Raw genomic sequence first — 21,211 nt, 5'->3', positions numbered from 1 at the left:
AGAACTGTTATCAACAATTTCCTCAGAGTTTGACTGCTTTGCCATTGCTGGAGATTTTAACATTCACATAGATAATGCAGAAAACAATATGGCAAAAGAAATCAAAACTGTTTTAAAAACTTTTGATCTGACTCAGCATGTACATGGACCCACACATAATCGTGGACAAACTCTAGATTTACTTATCAGTAAGGGTCTAAACATTTCATCAATTGTTATTAAGGATGTAGCACTGTCTGATCATTTTTGTATTTTCTTTGATATATTGATCTCTCCTGCCATTGAAGCGAGATCTGTGTCTGTCAAGAAGAGATGCTTAAATGAGAACACTAGTGTACTATTTAGGAAGGCTATATCTTTAACACCAAGCATATCTGCTGACTCTGTTGATTTTCTCCTTGATTCTTTTAACTCAAAAGTTAAGAGTGTAATTGATGATATTGCTCCTGTGAAAGTCAGGAAGAAGAATGGCAGACAAAAAGCACCTTGGAGAAACTCAACAGCAGTGCAAAATATGAAAAGACAATGCAGAAAAGCAGAGCGCATGTGGCGGAAGACAAAACTTGTAGTCCATTATAACATCTACAAAGACAGCATCCATGCTTTCAATAAGGAACTAGGCAAAGCTAGACAGACTTTCTTCTCGAATATTATAAACAGCAATATAAACAACACACACACTCTTTTTGCCACTGTAGAGAGACTGAAAAACCTCCCAAGCCAGATTCCCAGTGAAATACTCTCAGTGAGAAAGTGCAGTGAGTTTGCTTCTTTCTTCTCTGAGAAAATCAATAATATCAGAAAGGTGATCAGCTCATCCTTGAGTTGCGCTGGGGTCAGGCAGATCAGACAACAGCACGAGAAAGTAGCCACTATGTCTGATTTCGAAGAAATTGATGGCAAAATTTTGGAAGAAACCTTAAACAGCACCTTAAAACATCAACCTGCGCCCTTGACGCACTTCCCACATCTTTTTTCAAAAATGTGTTACACAGCTTAGAAGCAGATCTCCTAGAAGTGGTAAATGCCTCACTTCTCTCTGGGAGTTTTCCGACCTCCCTGAAAACTGCTGTTGTCAAGCCCCTCCTGAAAAAAAGCAATCTGGATAAGACCATATTAAACAACTATAGACCGATATCAAATCTTCCTTTCATAGGCAAGATCATTGAAAAAGTTGTCTTCAATCAGCTGAACAAATTCTTAAGCTCGAATGGATACTTTGACCATTTTCAATCTGGTTTCCGACCGCACCACAGTACAGAGACCGCGCTCATAAAGATAATAAATGATATTTGCTTAAATACTGATACAGGCAAATTATCAGTGCTGGTACTACTCGACCTATGGGCTGCATTTGACACTGTCGATCACAAAATACTTCTTGACAGTCTGGAAAACTGGGTCGGGCTTTCTGGGATAGTCCTAACATGGTTCAGGTCATACTTAGGAGGCAGAGGTTATTATGTGAGTATAGGAGACCATAAGTCTGAGTGGACATCCATGACATGCGGAGTCCCTCAAGGCTCAATTCTTGCGCCACTCCTATTCAACCTGTACATGGTCCCAATGAGCCAAATAATGAGAAAGAACCAAATCGCTTACCATAGCTATGCAGACGACACACAGCTCTACTTATCCCTATCGCCTAACGATTACAGCCCCATTGACTCCCTTTGCCAATGCATTGATGAAGTAAGCAATTGGATGTGCCAAAACTTTCTTCAGTTAAACAAAGACAAAACTGAAGTTATTGCGTTTGGAAACAAAGATGAAGTTCTCAAGGTGAACGCATACCTTCAGTCTAGGGGTCAAACAACTAAAAATCAAGTCAGGAATCTGGGTGTGTCTCTAGAGTCAGACCTTAGTTTCAGTAGTCATGTCAAAGCAATAACTAAATCAGCATACTATCACCTGAAAAATATTGCAAGAATTAGATGCTTTGTTTCCAGTCAAGACTTAGAAAAACTTGTGCATGCTTTCATCACCAGCAGGGTGGATTATTGTAATGGACTTCTCACTGGCCTTCCCAAAAAGACCATAAGACAGTTGCAGCTCATACAGAATGCTGCTGCTAGGATTCTAAGCAGAACCAGAAAATATGAACACATCACACCAGTCCCCAGGTCTCTACACTGGCTGCCAGTTACATTTAGGATTGATTTTAAAGTATTATCACTGGTATATAAATCATTCAATGGCCTAGGACCTCAATACATTGCAGATATGCTCACTGAATATAAACCCAACAGATCACTCAGATCATTAGGATCACATCGGCTAGAAATACCAAGGGTTCACTCTAAGCATGGCGAGTCTGCTTTTAGCTACTATGCCAGCCGCAGCTGGAACCAGCTTCCAGAAGAGATCAGATGTGCTCCTACAGTAGTCACATTCAAATCCAGACTCAAAACACATCTGTTTAGCTGTGCATTTACTGAATGAGCACTGTGCCACTGTTCGTCCGACTGTTTGCACTGTATTTTATTTTATGTTTTAATTACTCTGATTTCATTTGATTATTTCTGTATTTTATCTTTTATTCTAAACTGGTTTAATTATTCTGATTTTTTTTGATTATTTTAATTTCTTCTATGTAAAGCACTTTGAATTACCATTGTGTATGAAATGTGCTATATAAATAAACTTGCCTTGCCTTGCCTTGCCTTTATAAACAATCTTCCTGATCAGTTTCATCATCTCAGCATCCCAGATAGCTTAGAAGAACTCGATTTTGTGACAGAAACTTTTAACTCTCTCTTTTCCAGCACTTTAGACACAATTGCTCCTTTGCCCTTAAAGAAGATTAAAGAAAATATTCCAACGCCATGGTACAACGAGCACTATCAGGCCCTTAAGAGAGCAGCCAGAAAAATGTAGCGAAACTGGAAGAAAACAAAACTAGAGGTATTTCGCATTTCATGGAAAGAAAGCACGATTGCATACAGAGAGGCCTTGAAAACTGCTAGATCTGCTTATTTTTCAACCCTGTTAGAAGAAAATAAACATAACCCTTGGTATTTATTTGAAACCGTGGCTAAACTAACGAAAAATAAAGCTTCAAGCCCAGATGATTATAAAGCAGCACAGCAGTAATGACTTTATGCACTTTTTTACTTACAAGATTGATAATATCAGGGAGAAAATTATAACTATGCAACCGTCTACTACAGTACAGAATCGCATCAGACAGTGCAGTGTAGTTTCACTGTCGAAAAATTTGATTCATTCATTGCTATAGGAGAGGGTGAATTTTATAAACTCGTTAAATCATCTAAATCGACAACAAGTATGTTAGACCCTATACCGACTAAACTATTGAAAGAGATGCTTCCAGAGGTCATAGATCCTCTTCTTAAAATCATTAATTCATCTTTGTCACTAGGATACATACCAAAAACATTTAAGTTGGCTATGATTAGACCGCTTGTTAAAAAAAAACGTCTCGGGTTACGTATGTAACCCTTGTTCCCTGAGAAAGGGAACGAGACACTGCGTCGGTGACGACACTAGGGGAACGCCCTTCAGCGTAGCACGTCTGAATTTATGAATGAAACCGAATCCAATCCTATTGGCGTTGCGTGATGACGTAGCGTGTGACGGCATAAGCGGATGTGTACAAAAGCACGCCGGCACAGAGAAAATGTCAGCTTTTGCTATGAAGCAAGTGCTCCAAGCAGGGTGAGGTGTGGCGAACCGACGCAGTGTCTCGTTCCCTTTCTCAGGGAACAAGGGTTACATACGTAACCCGAGACGTTCCCTTTCGAGGGAACTCGAACTGCGTCGGTGACGACACTAGGGGAACGAGATACCAACTATGCCACAACGAACCCCGCTCATCCTAGTGTGAAGCTGTCTTCAGGCACAACTTAGGACAAAAGCACTCGTGCACCGGGTGTAGAGGGAAGGTCCAGACTGTAAAACCTCATGAATGTGTGCGGAGTGGCCCAGCCAGCCGCCTCACATATGTCATGTATGGAAACCCCTGAAAGGAGGGCTCTAGAGGACGCCATGCCTCTGGTGGAGTGAGCCCTCACGGCCATAGGTGAAGGCAAATTGCGCACCTGATAGGCCAGGGAAATAGTCTGAACGATCCAGTTGCTGATGGTCTGCTTAGAGGCGGGAAGCCCCTTCTTGGGAGACCCAAAACACACCAGCAACTGGTCCGACTTCCGCCATGAGGAGGACTTCTGGATGTAATACTGAAGTGCTCTGACAGGGCAGAGCAGATGAAGTCTCTCCTCATCCGCCGTCACATGAGGCGGAGGATGAAATGCCTGCAGAACCAAAGGCCGTGCCACATTAGATGGCACCTTGGGCAAATAGCCAGGCCTGGGGTGAAGGGTGGCCTTAATGTTGCCGGGAGCAAACTCCAAGCACTCATTGGAAATAGAGAGCGCCTGGAGATCTCCTACCCTCCTCAGAGAAGTAATAGCCAACAAAAAGACCACCTTAAATGAAAGGTTCTTGGCCTCAGCCGACTCCAATGGTTCGAAAGGGGCCTCGGCCAGCCCTTCGAGCACCACTGCCAGGTCCCAAGAGGGACCCTGGTGCGAGTCGCAGGTCTCATCCTCCAGGCTCCACGGAGGAAACGTACGACCAGGTGATGCCTCCCCAGAGGACCATCACTCAGAGGAGCGTGGAAAGCCGCAATGGCAGCCACATAAACCTTGAGTGTGGACGGGGTAAGCCCGGCAGAAAAGCGGTCTTGGAGAAACTCCAGTACAGAAGCCACTGGGCAGTTAACTGGGTCCAAATCACGCTCTCTGCACCAAATGGAAAATACATTCCACTTAAGGCCGTATAACTTCCTCGTGGAGGGAGCTCTGGAAGTGAGTATAGTTTCAACCACCTCTGCTGACAGGCCGGCTTCTAGGTACTGTGCCCCCTCAGGGGCCAGACCCACAGTTTCCACAGCTCGGGCCGAGGGTGGAGAACTGAGCCCCCCGCCTGAGACAACAGGTCCCTCCTCAGAGGGATCTGCCATGGCGGGCCTGCCAGAAGCAAGATGATGTCCGAGAACCATACTCGGGCCGGCCAAAACGGGGCTACTAATAGTAGGCTGACTCCGTCCTGACGGACCCTCTCCAGAACTGCTGGGAGCAGAGCGATTGGGGGAAAGGCGTACAGACGCAGCCTCGGCCACGTCTGCACAATGGCATCCAACCCCAGCGGGGCTGGATGTGTGAGGGAGAACCACAGTGGACAGTGTGTCGTCTCTCGAGACGCAAATAGGTCCACTTCCACTGGGCCAAACGTCTCGCATATTAACTCCACCACCTCGGGGTGGAGTCTCCAATCCCCGGGCCTCAGCCCCTGCCTCGACAGCATGTCTGCTCCCTGGTTCTGGTCCCCCGGGACATACATCGCCCTGAGAGACGACAGTCTCCGCTGGGACCACAGGAGGATCTGATGCGCCAGTCTGCACAGAGGGCGCGACCTCAGACCCCCCTGATGATTTAAGTAAGATACCACCGACATATTGTCGGATCTTACTAGGACATGGCGACCATGGAGGTCTGGCAGAAAGCTCCTCAGAGCCCGGAACACCGCCAACATTTCTAGGCAATTTATGTGCCAAGAGGAATGTTGGTCCTGCCAGAGACCTCTCGTAAAACGGCCGTCCATGACCGCGCCCCAGCCCGTGAGGGAGGCGTCTGTCGAAATAGATATCCGGTGACACAACGCTCCCAGCCTGGGACCCTGGGACAAGAATCAAGGCTTCTTCCAAATTGATAGGGAACGAAGGCATCTGCGCGTAACCCTTATCAAGCGGAATGGATTTCCCCTCGGGGAAAACCCCTTGGCTCTTAACCACCACTGCAGGGCTCTCATGTGCAGCAGGCCAGAAGGTATCACGCTGGACGCTGCTGCCATTAGACCCAACACTCTCTGAAAGTGTTTGACAGTGACGGCCTGGCCTAGCTTTATCCTGGACACTGAGGTCAGGATAGACTCGATCCGAGCAGGAGACAATTGTGCCTGCATTGTGACTGAGTCCCACACCACTCCCAGGAACGTGGTTCTCTGGGCTGGTGTCAACACGCTCTTCTTCGTGTTGAGTCTCAACCCCAGGCTCTGGATGTGGGCGAGGACGACATCTCGATGCCGAATCGCCAACTCTCTCGACTGTGCCAGTATTAACCAGTCGTCGATGTAATTGAGCACCCTGATGCCCTCGAGCCTCAGGGGTGCTAGAGCTGCATCCATACACTTGGTAAAGGTGCGAGGGGAGAGTTATAGGCCGAACGGAAGAACCCGATATTGGTAAGCTTCGCCCCCGAAAGCAAACCTTAGGAACCTCCTGTGAGATGGAAGGATGGAGATGTGGAAGTAGGCGTCTTTTAGATCTATCGTGACAAACCAATCCTCGGATTGGATTTGACTCACGATAATGGGAATAGTGAGCATTTTGAACCTGAATCTCCTTAGAGACCGATTCAGATGCCTCAGATCTAAAATTGGACGCAACCCTCCATCCTTCTTTGGAACTATGAAGTACCGGCTGTAGAACCCGGACTCTCTGACTAGTAGGGGAACACGCTCTATGGCCCCTTTTTCTAGCAGCGAGTTGACTTCCTGTCCCAACACCAGACCCTGCTCTGGGCGCACTAACGTCCAGACCACCCCGTTGAATTTTGGTGGGCGGACCTGGAACTGTAGTGTGTACCCAATTTCCACAGTGCGCAGGACCCATGGAGAAATATTCGTGAGGTTTTGCCATGCCTCTGCGAAATTCACCAAGGGAACCAGTCCCTCGGGGCTGGTGTCCAGTGTTTTGTGTAAGCCCTTGGCGGCACCCTGAAGCGGAAGACCGGCAGGGGAAAACCGACAACGACCCACAGTGTGCGAGCGCGAACGCTGTCTGACTGCAAGCCTTTGGGGCAGAGAAGACAGCGTGTGCTCGCTGGAAGCTGGCGCGTCCCGATGCGTCAGAGACGGCGGGATACTGACGCCAGCTTCCTGAGGGCCCGACGAGAGAGGGGACCTCGGTCGCTCTCTCTCGGGGGGGGGCGGCCCTTAGAGGTCCCACAGGAGTTAGGACCTCTTTCCCTTCGCCTTCCTGGACTGGATGACGGTCCTCAGATCCGTCCTTCCAGAAGGGTGTGGGTGAGAGCGCTGCCTAGGGTCCCAAGCTGCTTGAGGGGGACCTCTAGAAGCGACACTCCCTCTTTGGCCTTGGCGATAGGAGCTGGATGACGGCTGTGGCTGTTTTGACCCTCTAGCAGCCGACTTCCTAGACCTCGACCGGCGAGGGAGATATTGCCTAAACGCTTCACTCTGCTTCTTAGTGTCCTGAAATCTGTCGACGACAGCATTAACCGCCTCGCCGAACAGACCAGAGGTACAAATGGGTGCATCAAGAAGAAGAGCCCTGTCCTTCTCCTTGATGCCAGAGAGATTAAGCCACAGATGCCTCTCCGTGGTCACCAGAGCTGACATGGAGCGGCCGATGGCGCGGGCCGTCTCCTTGGTAACCCGGAGAGACAAGTCTGTGGCCTTACGAAGCTCGGCAATATCCTCAATAGTAGGACCCTCGCCCTGGTCCATGTCTTTTAAGAGGTCGGCCTGGTACGCCTGCAGAATGGCCATCGTGTGCAGGCTCGCACCAGCCCGACCTGCCGCCATATAGGCCCTGCCCACCAACGCAGATGTAGTGCGACATGGCTTGGAGGGCAGCGCCGGTGTCTTAAGGGACGATGCAAGATCGGGTGAAAGGTAACTGGCTAGAGCTTCCTCAACCCGAGGCATCGTCCCATAACCGTTCTCTCTAACCCCCATAATGTCACTATAGTTCAACATCGGGGGGTTAGACAGGCGCGCTGAAAAGGGCCTGTTCCAGGATTTACACAACTCGTTGTGTAAACTCGTTGTGTAAATCCGGGAAGAACGGTAGAGACCGGCGTGGAGGATGTGCGCGGTGCTGCAGGAAGCGCTCGTCGAGGTCGCTTCTGACTCGCTCTTCCTGCCTCTCCTGTGGCCAACTAATATGCAGTTTAGTCACAGCCCGTGTCACCACCTCCAAAAGCTCATTATAACTGGGCGCAGTTTGTGTGTGTGTGAGTGCTTCATGCAGATCCCCCTCCACGACGCTGAGCACATCTAATTCCTCAGAATCAGACAGCTGCAGCACTGGGTCTGCATCCCGAACGGGAGAAGCCGCGGAGCGGGCTCCCGAACGGGGGATAGGGGAATCTGAGCTTTCAGATGAGGATTGGGAAAGTGCCTCGGCAGTCCCGATCCCCTCTGAAAGCTCCCTTTGCGAACCCCACGATCTAAGCCGCCGCATCGCCTCGGCAGATGCGGGACCTGAACCGCGGGGAGCGCGCATCTGGCCATCCTCAGAAAATAAAGCCAGACGGGAACGCAGCACTCTCTTAGAAAGAGAATCACAGTGGCCACAAGCAGCCCCCTCGAGAGCTGCTTGGGCGTGCTGCATTCCTAAACAAGCCACACACATCTCGTGTGTGTCCCCAGCCGTGATAAAGCGAGGGCACGGGAACACACAATTTTTAAACTGCTCACTCATTCTCACAATAAATCAGAACTGAGACAAACAACACCAAATAGGACAAACTGATTTCACCACAACACAGAGCGCTTGCTGTATAGCAAAAAGCTGACATTTTCTGTGTGCCGGCGTGCTTTTGTACACATCCGCTTATGCCGTCACACGCTACGTCATCACGCAACGCCAATAGGATTGGATTTGGTTTCATTCATAAATTCAGACGTGCTACGCTGAAGGGCGTTCCCCTAGTGTCGTCACCGACACAGTTCGAGTTCCCTCGAAAGGGAACGCAACTTGATCCTACAGAATTAGTCAATTACAGACTGATCTCAAATCTATCTTTTCTGTCAAAGATACTAGAAAAGGCAGTATCCTCACAACTATGTTCCTTTTTAGAAAGAAATAGTATCTGTGAGAATTTTCAAACAGGATTTAGACCCTATCATAGTACTAAGACAGCTCTCATTAGAGTCAATGTTAGTCTGCATAGTTTAGATCAACCGGGACCGGAAACACTTCCCATAAATCCTGATGTTCTTTGTACATCATAAGAAGGATGGCGTCTACGCAAATATTATTCTCTCTGTTTATCCCGAAGTTTACCGCAAACCACCGGATCCAGGCCATATCCAGATCTGATGAAGGACAATCATGGACACGACGACAACGCATCCCTGAAGTACGAGCCTCATCAACACTGTGAAGGCCTCATGGACACCTCAACAAACTCGTCTCCATACAACATGATGACTCCGAACCCCAACAAGATGGAACTGGATAAACATTGTGAAAGTTCTATCCCATCTGACTTCTGGCCTATAATGGTGCCTAAATCATAATCACACACTGTTTGTTTGTTGGCCTAAGGAGGACTGGCCCCCTGACCGAGCCTGGGTTCTCCCAAGGTTTTTTTTTTCTCCATTCTGTCCCCTGATTGAGTTTTGGTTCCTTGCCACTGTCGCCTTTTTCGTCTTTCTTCGCCTTTGTTGCCATTGGCTTTTGGCTTGCTTAGTTGGGGACATTTAATTTTATATTTAACAATATTATTACAACATTATTTTCCTGTTATCTCTGTAAAGCTGCTTTGAAACAATCTGTATTGTAAAAAGCGCTAAATAAATAAAGGTGACTTGACTTGACTTGACTTAAAGTCCAACTAAGATCATGCAATGGCTTTAGGGAACTGAGCAGATCAGATAGCTCCCTCGAAGAAACATCATAAGACATATCTTGTCAAAAATATTAAATCTGCCAGTCCAATAAATTCCTTGACATATTTCTCAATTGATCTATCTCCTTGACGGAGACGCATTAACTGTGCGGCTAGATTCATTGTTCGATAAATTGTTCTGTTACATTCTCTCAGAGGCAGAGAGAATCCAAATGCACAGTTTTAATGACAAAATAATTTATAAAACCAGGAAACTGGCAAATAGTAGTGGCAATTTCAAAACACTGCTTCACTAAGCTTTGAAATATATACAAATCTTTTGTTTTCGAATGGTTCGGAGTTAAAAAAAAAATTTTTAAAAAGAAAATTAAAAATAAAGGGCATCACAAACAAATGTTAAATTCATTTAGCAGAGATAAAGATCTTTGGGCTTTTCGATTTTTAAAAAACTTTACAGACTATAAATACAGTGGATAAATGACCAATCCGGTTACCTTGACCGTCCTGTTTAATACCAGAGACAGTGCAGATATGTAGTTACAGTCAGCTACCCATATCCTGACTATCAATGAAGAAATGGATATTTAGCCTACTGAAAATACAATATTTGTAAAAATAACAGAATTTCTACAGTGTTAAGATTGACTGCACAGTAGGTTTTGTGTTCTTACCCCAAGAACCATTGTACTATACGGTAAAAGAGCAAATAGACACAAAAATACATTTGAGACAAATGCTAAAAATAGTATTCAGGCATGCAGCAAAATATAGATGAAATTATATAATTACTAATACACAGCCTTTTTTTTTTTTTACACAAAACTGAGTTCCTACTTACTTCATTAGCACGTTTAACAACTTAAAAGTTAATGCATTAATGGTGCCATTATATAAATATATATATATATTTATATTAATTCCATTTGCAGTTAAAGTAGATCTGTTGTACTGTAGACAATAGTAAGATATACACATCATATTGTCACAATCTTCGTCTGCACTGTTCTGTCTTGTTTGCACTACACCTCCCAGAATCCCTCTTGTCTCCACACCTGATCTCACTCCCTCATTTCCTCGTCATCATTTGTCTCACCTGTTTGCACATCATTAGTGTTCATTTGTACGTATTTAGTTCCCTCTGTTCAGTCAGTCTTTGTCCGTTCTCGTCAGTATACCGTCAATGTTACCAGTCGTTGATGTTACGTTGTTGTGCTACCTGCCTGCTAAGTTCTCTGTGAGTTATTGTTTATTGAAACTGTCTATATTAGAATCTTCAGCCTTCTCGTCTCCTTCAACCCACACGAACCCTGACACATATCACCCGGAAAAACTATAGGCTTATACACTTTAAAAAAAAAACACAGGCCAATGAACTGTTTCCTGAAACTAATCAATACTGAAATCAAGGGTCAAGAATCGCCTACACCCACTCAGTCAGAGTGATTGATCGAATCAACCAATCACATGGCAGTTGCTTCAATGCATTTAGGGGTGTGGTCCTGGTCAAGACAATCTCCTGAACTCCAAACTGAATGTCAGAATGCTCAATTTTGAGCGTGGCATGGTTGTTGGTGCCATACGGGCCAGTCTGAGTATTTCACAATCTGCTCAGTTACTGGGATTTTCACCCACAACCATTTCTAGGGTTTATAAAGATGGTGTGAAAAGGGAAAAACATCCAGTATGTGGCAGTCCTGTGAGCGAAAATGCCTTGTTGATGTTAGAGGTCAGAGGAGAATGGGCGACTGATTCAAGCTGATAGAAGAGCAACTTTGACTGAAATAACCACTCGTTACAACCGAGGTATGCAGCAAAACATTTGTGAAGCCACAACACGCACAACCTTGAGGCGGATGGGCTACAACAGCAGAAGACCCCACCGGGTAGCACTCATCTCCACTACAAATAGGAAAAAGAGGCTACAATTTGCAAGAGCTCACCAAAATTGGACAGTTGAAGACTGGAAAAATGTTGCCTGGTCTGATGAGTCTCGATTTCTGTTGAGACATTCAGATGGTAGAGTCAGAATTTGGTGTAAACAGAATGAGAACATGGATCCATCATGCCTTGTTACCACTGTGCAGGCTGGTGGTGCAATGGTGTGGGGGATGTTTTCTTGGCACACTTTAGGCCCCTTAGTGCCAATTGGGCATAGTTTAAATGCCACGGCCTACCTGAGCATTGTTTCTGACCATGTCCATCCCTTTGTGGCCACCATGTACCCATCCTCTGATGGCTACTTCCAGCAGGATAATGCACCATGTCACAAAGCTCGAATCATTTCAAATTGGTTTCTTGAACATGACAATGAGTTCACTGTACTACACAGTGACTGCCACCACAGTCACCAGATCTCAACCCAATAGGGAATCTTTGGGATGTGGTGGAACGGGAGCTTCGTGCCATGGATGTGCATCCCACAAATCTCCATCAACTGAAAGATGCTATCCTATCAATATGGGCCAACATTCAAAAGAATGCTTTCAGTACCTTGTTGAATCAATGCCACGAAGAATTAAGGCAGTTCTGAAGGTGAAAGGGGGTCAAACACAGTATTAGTATGGTGTTCCTAATAATTCTTTAGGTGAGTGTATGTCAAGTAAATCTATGAGCAACTAAATTATACTTTTACTTGAGAATCTACACCATTATTAAGATTTTCCAGGCAAAAAAACAAACATGGTAAAATCTTAGTCATGGTGTAGATTCTCATGTAAAAGTATCATCTAATTGCTCATAGATTTACTTGACATATTTTAATGATAAAATCATTTCAGACACCATATTAGAAGGGATCTGGAAATATAAACAAGCATTTACAGTAACTCCTCACTCTGACTGAGCGGGTGTATAGGTGATTCTTGACTCTTGATTTCAGTGTTGATTTTTTCCAGGAAACAGGTCAATGGCCTGTGTTTCTTTTTTTTTTTTTTTTGGTTCTGGTTTTTAAGAACAATAGTCTATCTTTTCCTGATTACCTGGCTGTGATGGGATGAGCTCTCAATAACTTTAGGTAAGGTTATTTGTTCATATTTTTCATAATTTAGTTGTTGATGCTGTTCAGTTAATGCAGGAAAAAATAAATATTCTACATGAGGACCATTAATGGTCATAAATAACCCTCTTACAGGAAAAGAAAACTGAAGCAGAGCTGAGACCAGATAAAAAAATCATCCCAAGATATAATCATAAAACATATTGTCTGATTCGGAAATGTTACCATGGCATGTAGCTACTACACATTCAACAATTCAACCAGCTCACCATAACTTGTTTTCATCACTTTTATTAATCATATGCATTGTAAATTGAACAGTCATGTTCTCAAGGGATGTGTCCAAAAACTGATGAGAATTTGGGGGGTTGTTCTAATTTGGAATGATATTGGAAATAATTTTGCACAGGATAAAGAATAAACATTATAATATTAAGCATTAGAGTGTTCAAACATCTTTATCCAAGTTGAACTATGAGGTGATTCACTTCAGCAGCTTTATTCACAGTGAAAGGAGTACTCGGCCTCTGACTGATCACCTGAAAGAAAAGAAAGATTTCATTCATTACATTCATACAACAATGGAAACCTGTACATGGAATAAATCGGAATAAACAATGTGCATCACATGTTCAAAACATTTCAATACTGGGATATTAAATCTTACTTGTTTGGTAGTAATCGTACACTTTGACCACAGCTGGCTTGAGATTCTTCACTGGAAGAATCCGTTTCATTTTAATCTGGTAATTCATTGGAATATTTTGTAGGATCTGCAGGAGGAAATAAACACATTAGTCATGGACATCATGGATAAAAGGTTTATGGATCGACCAAATGATTTAAAATAGTATGAATGTTGCTGTTTTCTCACCTCCTTCAAATACACAATGACATGATCATCTTTAGAATCAACCCGTTCCACAAGTGTGTATGTTCCGGAAGAAGTTCCAAGCTGTGGGGGAAAAGTGCTGCGTAATTTCAATATAGGGAATTCTAGAAATTTTACAAATTTTGTCATGAAGCACTCAAACGCACCATTGATGTATCAGCTGTGAATCCAGATAAGAGTTTAATATCCACAATGACCATGTTAGTCCTTTCCTGTAGACCACCGTATCTGTAAAAGAGCAAATGAAAAGGTTTGGTTCTTAAATGCCTCATATAAATGTATAACTGAGCGGGAACAAAAGCCAGTAAAATTAACAAAACATGCAGAGTTTATCACTCAAATCCCTCATAATGTGTCGAAAATAAAAATGTTTTCTTGTTTCTCAAGTTAGTGTTTAATGTTGCAGTTTTAACAACTGAGATACGCCTTTTCAGTTTATATTGCTTTTGTTTTTATTAAGATGTTAAAAATATTCAGTAAAGACTTATTTGTTAGTTAATCTTAAGTTATAATCATGTCTTATGACTTGAATAAAAATTCTTACTTGACCGTAAAGTTCAAAATGAAATTTTGTCCCAATGTTTTGCAATCTCCCTCAAGTCTAGTGTCAATGCTCAATGTTTTAGCTTCAGTAGGAGTGGGAATGTTGTAGAACTGAGCCATCTGAGAGAGTCAACACAAACATATTCATACTACATTTCATAGCAGAATAACCACAATGTCAAGAGAGAAAGAGAGTGTGAGTGTGAACGCACTACAGACCTGCACAGACACACAGGTTGAGCCCTTCACTTCAATGCTGTATTTGCCTGGAACGGTATGCAGCTGCTTCTCCTGGTACAGTAACGTGTTGTCCTGATTGACATCAAAGTGGTGAGTGTCTCCTGCTGACTGTACAGTCACTGTGCTGGAGCCATCAGAGCTGAACACTTTGGTGCCGTACAAAGACAGAGCCTGAAGCGCCACCACTGTGTCCTGGGAAATAAATGTGTTCAGTAATGTTACTTTTACTCATTCACACCGGTAATAATGTGTTTGATTGGAGTAGTTTGAGTAACCTGTGTGGAGGAGAATCCTCCATAGGCATTCTGCTGCTTCACAAGCCAGCTGACAATCCTGTTAGCATAGCCCAGATCAGCTGTAGTGACTGAATCTGCAGAGAGAACAGCTAGCAGCACATATGAGCTGATCTCCACTGCCAGAGAATCAGAGTCATCAGCAGATGCAGACTGAGACCAGTGGAGATGAGACCCTTGAGGACAAAAGACACACGTGTAACTCAATCACCATGATAAAAAAAAAATAGGACAGCCATAAAAGACAACAGAAAGTCATCAGAAACAAACTTCTTACCGTCTGAAATAACAACATCCTCCAGTTTCTTCAAAAGCTCCTGTCGAGTGTCCATGTCTTTAGCCAGACTGAAAGTGTATGCGAGCAGAGCAGTGGTGTAAATGTTTTTGACATCCTCAGTGACGGACCTCAAGCATGACAAACCTTTACTGACAACAGGATCCTGTGATAAAAACAGAGAAACAGACACTGTGAGTGTCATTTTTCTATAAGTTTATAATGTGTTTCCTGTAAATTAACTTACTGTGACTGGAGTTTCCAGTTCAAGCAATGATGCAGTAATGTAGGCATTCATGGTAACATTATCATTCACTCCACCCTGGAATATATGAGAAATGAAGGATGACTAAAGCAACACTTAAACTTGTGAAGGATTTTTTAAAATAAATAAAATAGTAAACGGTTTATCAAACTAATCATAACTCTAACATCTAACCTTACTTCTCCTTTAGGCCTAACCACTTGAAGAAAATGTACTCTGAAGTTTGTGTGGAAACCAGTGGAAACTTCTGAGATAATGGCTAGACAATATCAAAAATATACTGTCTAGAATAGTCTCATGACATATTGAGTAATCAAATGAACTAACCCTTTTCTATTTTTCTAATGATTTGAGATCTAAGTTTGCTCCTACCTAGTAACAGAAGGGTTTGCCTATGAAGAACCAATCGAATTGAAGGGAAATATTATGTAATTTTCGCCATGCTCATATTCTATAAAAACTGTTGTATAGGGCTGTGACGGTATGGGATTTTTTGTTACCGCGGTAAAGAAGCAACAAATCTCGCGGTTTGGCGGTTAACCGACAGTTGGGCCGCTTAAGTGAATCGTCAAGTCCTGCTGCTTTATTTTTCGGTCTTCAGGTTTCGTGACAGGAAAACGTCCTCGGGTTACGAGTGTAACCCTTGTTCCCTGAGAAAGGGAACGAGGACTGCGTCGAACGACACTTTGGGGGAAGGCCCCTCAGCGTAGCGCCTCTGAAGCATGAATGAAACTGAGCCAATCTCTGATTGGTGCTGCGTAATGACGTAATGAGTGACGGCATACAAGCGGAAGCTATAAAGGACGCCGGCACACATGTGATGTCAGCTTCTGTGATGAAGCAAGCGCTCCCAGGCAGGGGAAGGCGTGGCGAAGGGACGCAGTCCTCGTTCCCTTTCTCAGGGAACAAGGGTTACAGTCGTAACCTGAGGACGTTCCCTTTCGAGGGAACTCGGACTGCATCGAATGACACTTTGGGGGAACGAGTACCCACTATGCCACAACGCGCCCTGCCTGTCCTAGTGTGAAGCTGCTCACAGGCACACTTAGGACGAGAGCACGAGAGTGCCAGGCGTAGGCGGGATGTCCAGACTGTAAAACCTAATAAAGGTGTGGGGGGTGGCCCATCCTGCTGCATCGCAGACCTCTTGGATTGGGGCCCCCAAGAGGAGGGCTCTAGAGGACGCCATGCCTCTGGTTGAATGAGCCCTCACGGCCAAAGGTGAAGGCAGATTGCGCACCTGGTAGGCCAAGGAAATAGCATCGACAATCCAGTTGCCGATGGTATGTTTGGAGGCGGGAAGACCCTTCTTGGGTGACTCAAAACACACCTGCAACTGGTCTGACTTCCGCGATGAAGAGGACATCTGAATGTAATTTTTTAGAGCTCTGCCAGGGCCGAGCAGATGAAGTCTCTCCTCATCCGCCGTCACGTGAGGTGGAGGATGAAATGCCTGCAGAACCGTAGGCCGTGCCGCATTAGATGGCACCTTAGGCAAATAGCCCGGCCTAGGATGTAGGATGGCTTTAATGTCGCCTGGAGCAAACTCCAGGCACCCATTAGATATGGAGAGCGCCTGGAGATCTCCTACCCTCCTCAGAGAGGTAATGGCCAACAGAAAAACCACCTTCAGGGAAAGGTTCTTGGCCTCAGCCGACTCCAGTGGTTCGAAGGGGGCCTCGGCCAGCCCTTCGAGAACCACTGCCAGGTCGCATGTGGGAACCCTGGTACGAGCCGCAGGTCTCATCCTCCAAGCCCCACGGAGGAAACGTACGACCAACTGCTGTCTCCCCAGAGGGCCATCACCCAGAGGAGCGTGGAAAGCCGCAATGGCAGCCACGTACACCTTGAGCGTGGACGGGGTAAGACCAGCTGAAAAGCGATCTTGGAGGAACTCCAGAACTGAAGCCACTGGGCAGTTAACTGGATCCACCTCACGCTCTCTACACCAATTGGTAAAGACATTCCACTTTAAGCCGTACAATTTCCTCGTGGATGGGGCTCTAGAGCTGAGTATGGTCTCCACTACTCCAGCTGATAGGCCGGCCTCTAGGTACTGTGCCCCCTCAGGGGCCAGACCCACAGTTTCCATAACTCGGGGCGAGGGTGAAATATTGAGCCCTCTGCCTGTGTCAGCAGGTCCCTCCTGAGGGGAATCTCCCACGGAGGGCCGTCTAGGAGCGATATAATGTCTGAAAACCATACTCGGGCCGGCCACAACGGGGAGCAGTAGGCTGATCCCGTCGCGACCTACCATCTTTAGAACTCCCGGGAGCAGAGCGATCGGGGGAAATGCATACAGACGCAGCCTCGGCCACGTCTGCACCATGGCATCCAACCCCAGCGGGGCTGGATGAGTGAGGGAAAACCACAGTGGACAGTGGGTCGTCTCTCGAGACGCGAATAGGTCCAATTCCACTGGGCTGAACCTCTGAGATATTGACTCCACCACCTCGTGGAGTGGAGTCTCCATTCCCCGGGCCTCAGCCCCTGTCTCGCAGAGGTGGAAAGAGTAATAAAATATTCTACTCAAGTAAAAGTACTACTACTTCAATGAAATTTTACTTAAGTACAAGTAAAAGTACCGGTCTAAAAATCTACTCAAGTAAAAGTAAAAAGTAGCTCATTTAAAATTGACTCAGAGTAAAAGTTACTGAGTTACTTTTTTAACAGCGGGGGTTGGGTGGGGTGGGGGACCCTCCCGTGTAGGGTTGTAATGGTATAAGATTTCCACAGTATGGTAACGTCTCAGAAAATATCACGGTTTACAGTATTAATCAATTGTTAAATAAATAAACTGTAATATTAAATTATGGGTATTATTATTATTATCATCAGTTAAAATGACAGTTAAATTAATGAAAACAGGATTTTTTTTTGGTTGAACAAAAGCTTTTATTATAACAAACTTGAAATAATTTGTTTGTTTATTAAAATTTCAATAAAACATGTCTAATCAATTAAATTCGATAATTAATAATGAATTAGATTAACAACTTATTTTTAACATTAATAATTTATTAAAATGTTTAAGAATAATATTGTCCTATGAAATGTATTTTATTCAGAAAATTTATGTTTCTTTTTATTAAGGGTGTAACGATATTCGAACCAAACCGAAGAACCGCGATACAGAACCCACGATTCGAATGGCGATACTCTCATTGCGTACCGAACACGCCCCGACCTGCAAGCTACCCCGGCCCCGCCCAGCCCGGCTCATTGATTGGACCTGGAATCAGTGTTGCCAAGTCCGCTTATTATAAGCGACTTTGGGCTTGTTTTTCTGTAAAGTCGCTTACAAATATTGGTAGTCGTGGGTTGCGGTTTTTTTGGGCTTGTTTCTAAAGTGTAGTTGCTTATTTGGGCTTGTTCTCAGCTCGTTGTCAAGCAGATATTTTCTATATGTTATTTAAACGTAGGAGTTTGTCTTGCCTGTTCCCTCTGTCTCTCCCCTTTCCCTATACACAGAGTTTTTTCCCACCCACATCCTGCTTCTAATTGGCTCTGACCCAGATGGCAATGAGTACTAGCCAATCAGAGGCAGAGCAGGGCAATCGTTTTTTTTTTTCTGGTTAGGAAAACGTCAGTGAGTGACGTTTAAATGAAAATACGTGCGAGTCGCGACCGTCGCGACTGATGGTGACTGGACTGTAGGAGAGTTTTTATATATAAATTATATTTTAGATTTTATAGATATAGATATTATAGTGTAATATTGTTTAACCCTTTAACTGTCACTCCCCCTTTTTTCACATAGACATGAAAATCACTATTCAAACTTAAATGGTTGTAATTCAAGAATGCTTTGGAATATAGACCTATGGTGGTCTTGTTTTAAAGAAGAAATTTGCCAGATTATTGTTGAAGTGAAGTTTTATGAAATGATGAAAGTGAAACAGAAAAAAAGTTATACAAGTTTGAGTTTATGAAAATGAACAGTGTAAAAATATAATTATTTATATTTTATGTAAAATATATATATTACAAAATATATTTTACTCTAAAACTGCCAGAAAATGTAAGCCAAAAATCTGAAGAAGTTGTGTTCCAAATTGTAGGTTGATATCTCAAAAAATTAGCTTTCAGTAAGATTTTATTTGGCCGCAGTACCAACATTTTTCACTAGATGGACAGCCAAGCTTCATTACAGAAGAAAAATAAACTACCGTGTGCACAGTTTTTACAAAACTAGGCACAGTTTAACAATCTGTCCACATGGATGTAAATTGACAATCTGTACCCACAGTTTAAAACTATCTGTCACCACGGATTGTAAAACCGTGCACAGACACAGTTTATTTATTTTTCTCTTCCTGGAACCTAGGGGGGCTCCATAGAAAAAGCTCTTTTACTGTCTATGAGAAAAAGTCGCTTGTTTTGGGCTTGTTTTCATGGGCCTGGTTGCTTTTTTGTCCCGCGAGATCTGGCAACACTGCCTGGAATGTGTACATAACGAATTCAGTTTTGTAGCCTAACCACCATTAATTTAACACCAAATAGCAAGCTCCGTGTTTTGTTACTTTCGATAATAAGCAAGGTGTAATCTTCAAATTCTGACTATTTGATCACAAAAATCAAACAGTAAATGCCGTTTTGGCGCTCTTTAATGTGGCGTGACAGATCGCTGTACTTGCTCCTCATTTCAAGCGGAGTAAACGCGGTCATCTCTTCCTCAGTTACAGAATAAACATGAATGGACACCTGAAGGTATGTTGAAAAATACAGTATACTTACTGAAAGGCATCATAACTCGTGTAATCACTCAATCAGTGTTTCAGCAGCGCAAAGACGTCAATAAAACTGCATAGCTTGTCACTAGCATTATATTTACCTCAGCAGGCAAGTGATTCAGTGTCCACAACTTGTTGGTTCCTAGAGAAATTAACTCTTGCACTAAATAAATGCACAATATTATCCTATATATTATATTTTACTTAACCTGTTAATTATATCTTGATTATTTAATGTACGTTTAAAATATCTTTCATGAAAATGACAGCAACTGTGTAAATTATTATATTTCAATAACAAATTAGAGTAAAGTTAATGCAAAAACTGCCTTTTGTTCAGTTTACATGTTTTCATACAATGTGTTGGGTGTTGATTATTATATCTAAAAAATAAATAGCATCTAAATTTAGGCTCTGTTGTTAACCTTTAATGTTATAGTAATGTGCGGCTCCCTAGTTTACAGCATTAGCAGATTTTTAATCCTTGCAAAACGTCTAATTGTAATTGAATTAATTTAAAGACAAAGACACCATTTTTTCATTAAACCACTGTTTAATTTTTTTTTTTAGCTTTCTAAACCGAACCGAACCGAGACGTCAAAACCGTGGGAAAACCAAACTGTCAGTTTTGTGTATCGTTACACCCCTACTTTTTATGGTTTAATCCAAATATATTATCAAAAACGGTGGTAATCAAATGTAAATTTAAACTTGTGTCTTTTTATTTTTTGGGGAAGAGCTGCAAAAACAGATTTACTAAATTAAACCATGGACAAAAAAAAAATATTCCTTTAAATAATGTTCAAATAAAATGTATTATTATTGCTGTTATTATTATTATTTTGAGAAGTAGGCTACGTTCTATTGTATGCCTACAATAGTAATATATTTCTGTCATGATTTCTCCTAGTAAAACCGAACTTTTATTTTGACGGGTTGTAGTGAAGACCTGTTTCAAAGTGTATTTGACAATGGTTTTTCTCAAATAAAATTATGAAAATGCTCATTAGGCGTTCTCTCAGAGCAGCTCTGGAAATGTTCATGTATTCATATCCTCAAATTGTTTGTGAGACGCTGAAAACACCATGAACGTCACGAGTACTTCAGTATGTAGTAGACTAACGCAGCTCAGCAGAACAAATAGGGTTATATATTTACATGCAGTATTTTTGTGCTTAGCTTAAATATTCACAGACCATGTCGCGATTGGATTTATTTTACTTTCCATGTATTCATCCATCCATTATTTTGCATGTTTTACGTGACATCTGCATTAAGTGAATTCCATTTTCATGA

The 21,211-nt window shown here is 43.4% G+C and overlaps 1 protein-coding gene and 1 pseudogene across 2 annotated transcripts in view; both read right to left on the bottom strand.

Annotated features, from left to right (window-relative positions):
* The window catches only part of LOC143716241 (alpha-2-macroglobulin-like), a 168,481-nt gene extending 158,114 nt beyond the window's left edge, over nucleotides 1–10,367 (bottom strand). The window contains exon 1 of the mRNA XM_077208569.1: nucleotides 10,352–10,367. Coding sequence (XP_077064684.1) covers nucleotides 10,352–10,363 — 12 coding nt within the window. The 5' untranslated portion in view covers nucleotides 10,364–10,367. The remainder of the gene's footprint in view (nucleotides 1–10,351) is intronic.
* A 2,583-nt stretch (nucleotides 10,368–12,950) lies between these two features.
* The window catches only part of LOC143716244 (alpha-2-macroglobulin-like), a 71,575-nt pseudogene continuing 63,314 nt past the window's right edge, over nucleotides 12,951–21,211 (bottom strand). The window contains exons 26-34 of the transcript XR_013195966.1: nucleotides 15,165–15,239; nucleotides 14,921–15,083; nucleotides 14,626–14,819; nucleotides 14,330–14,542; nucleotides 14,112–14,230; nucleotides 13,714–13,795; nucleotides 13,550–13,630; nucleotides 13,343–13,448; nucleotides 12,951–13,214 (exon numbers count right to left, since the gene is read on the bottom strand). The product of XR_013195966.1 is annotated as an alpha-2-macroglobulin-like (transcript). The remainder of the gene's footprint in view (nucleotides 13,215–13,342; nucleotides 13,449–13,549; nucleotides 13,631–13,713; nucleotides 13,796–14,111; nucleotides 14,231–14,329; nucleotides 14,543–14,625; nucleotides 14,820–14,920; nucleotides 15,084–15,164; nucleotides 15,240–21,211) is intronic.

The sequence above is a fragment of the Siphateles boraxobius genome, unplaced genomic scaffold (assembly GCF_051911475.1).
Source record: "Siphateles boraxobius isolate OS27281-9 unplaced genomic scaffold, OSU_SipBor_1 6, whole genome shotgun sequence".
Classification (NCBI taxonomy): Eukaryota; Metazoa; Chordata; class Actinopteri; order Cypriniformes; family Leuciscidae; genus Siphateles; species Siphateles boraxobius.
The sequence above is the reverse complement of the archived record's forward strand: the minus strand, read 5'-3'. Positions and strand labels throughout refer to the sequence as shown.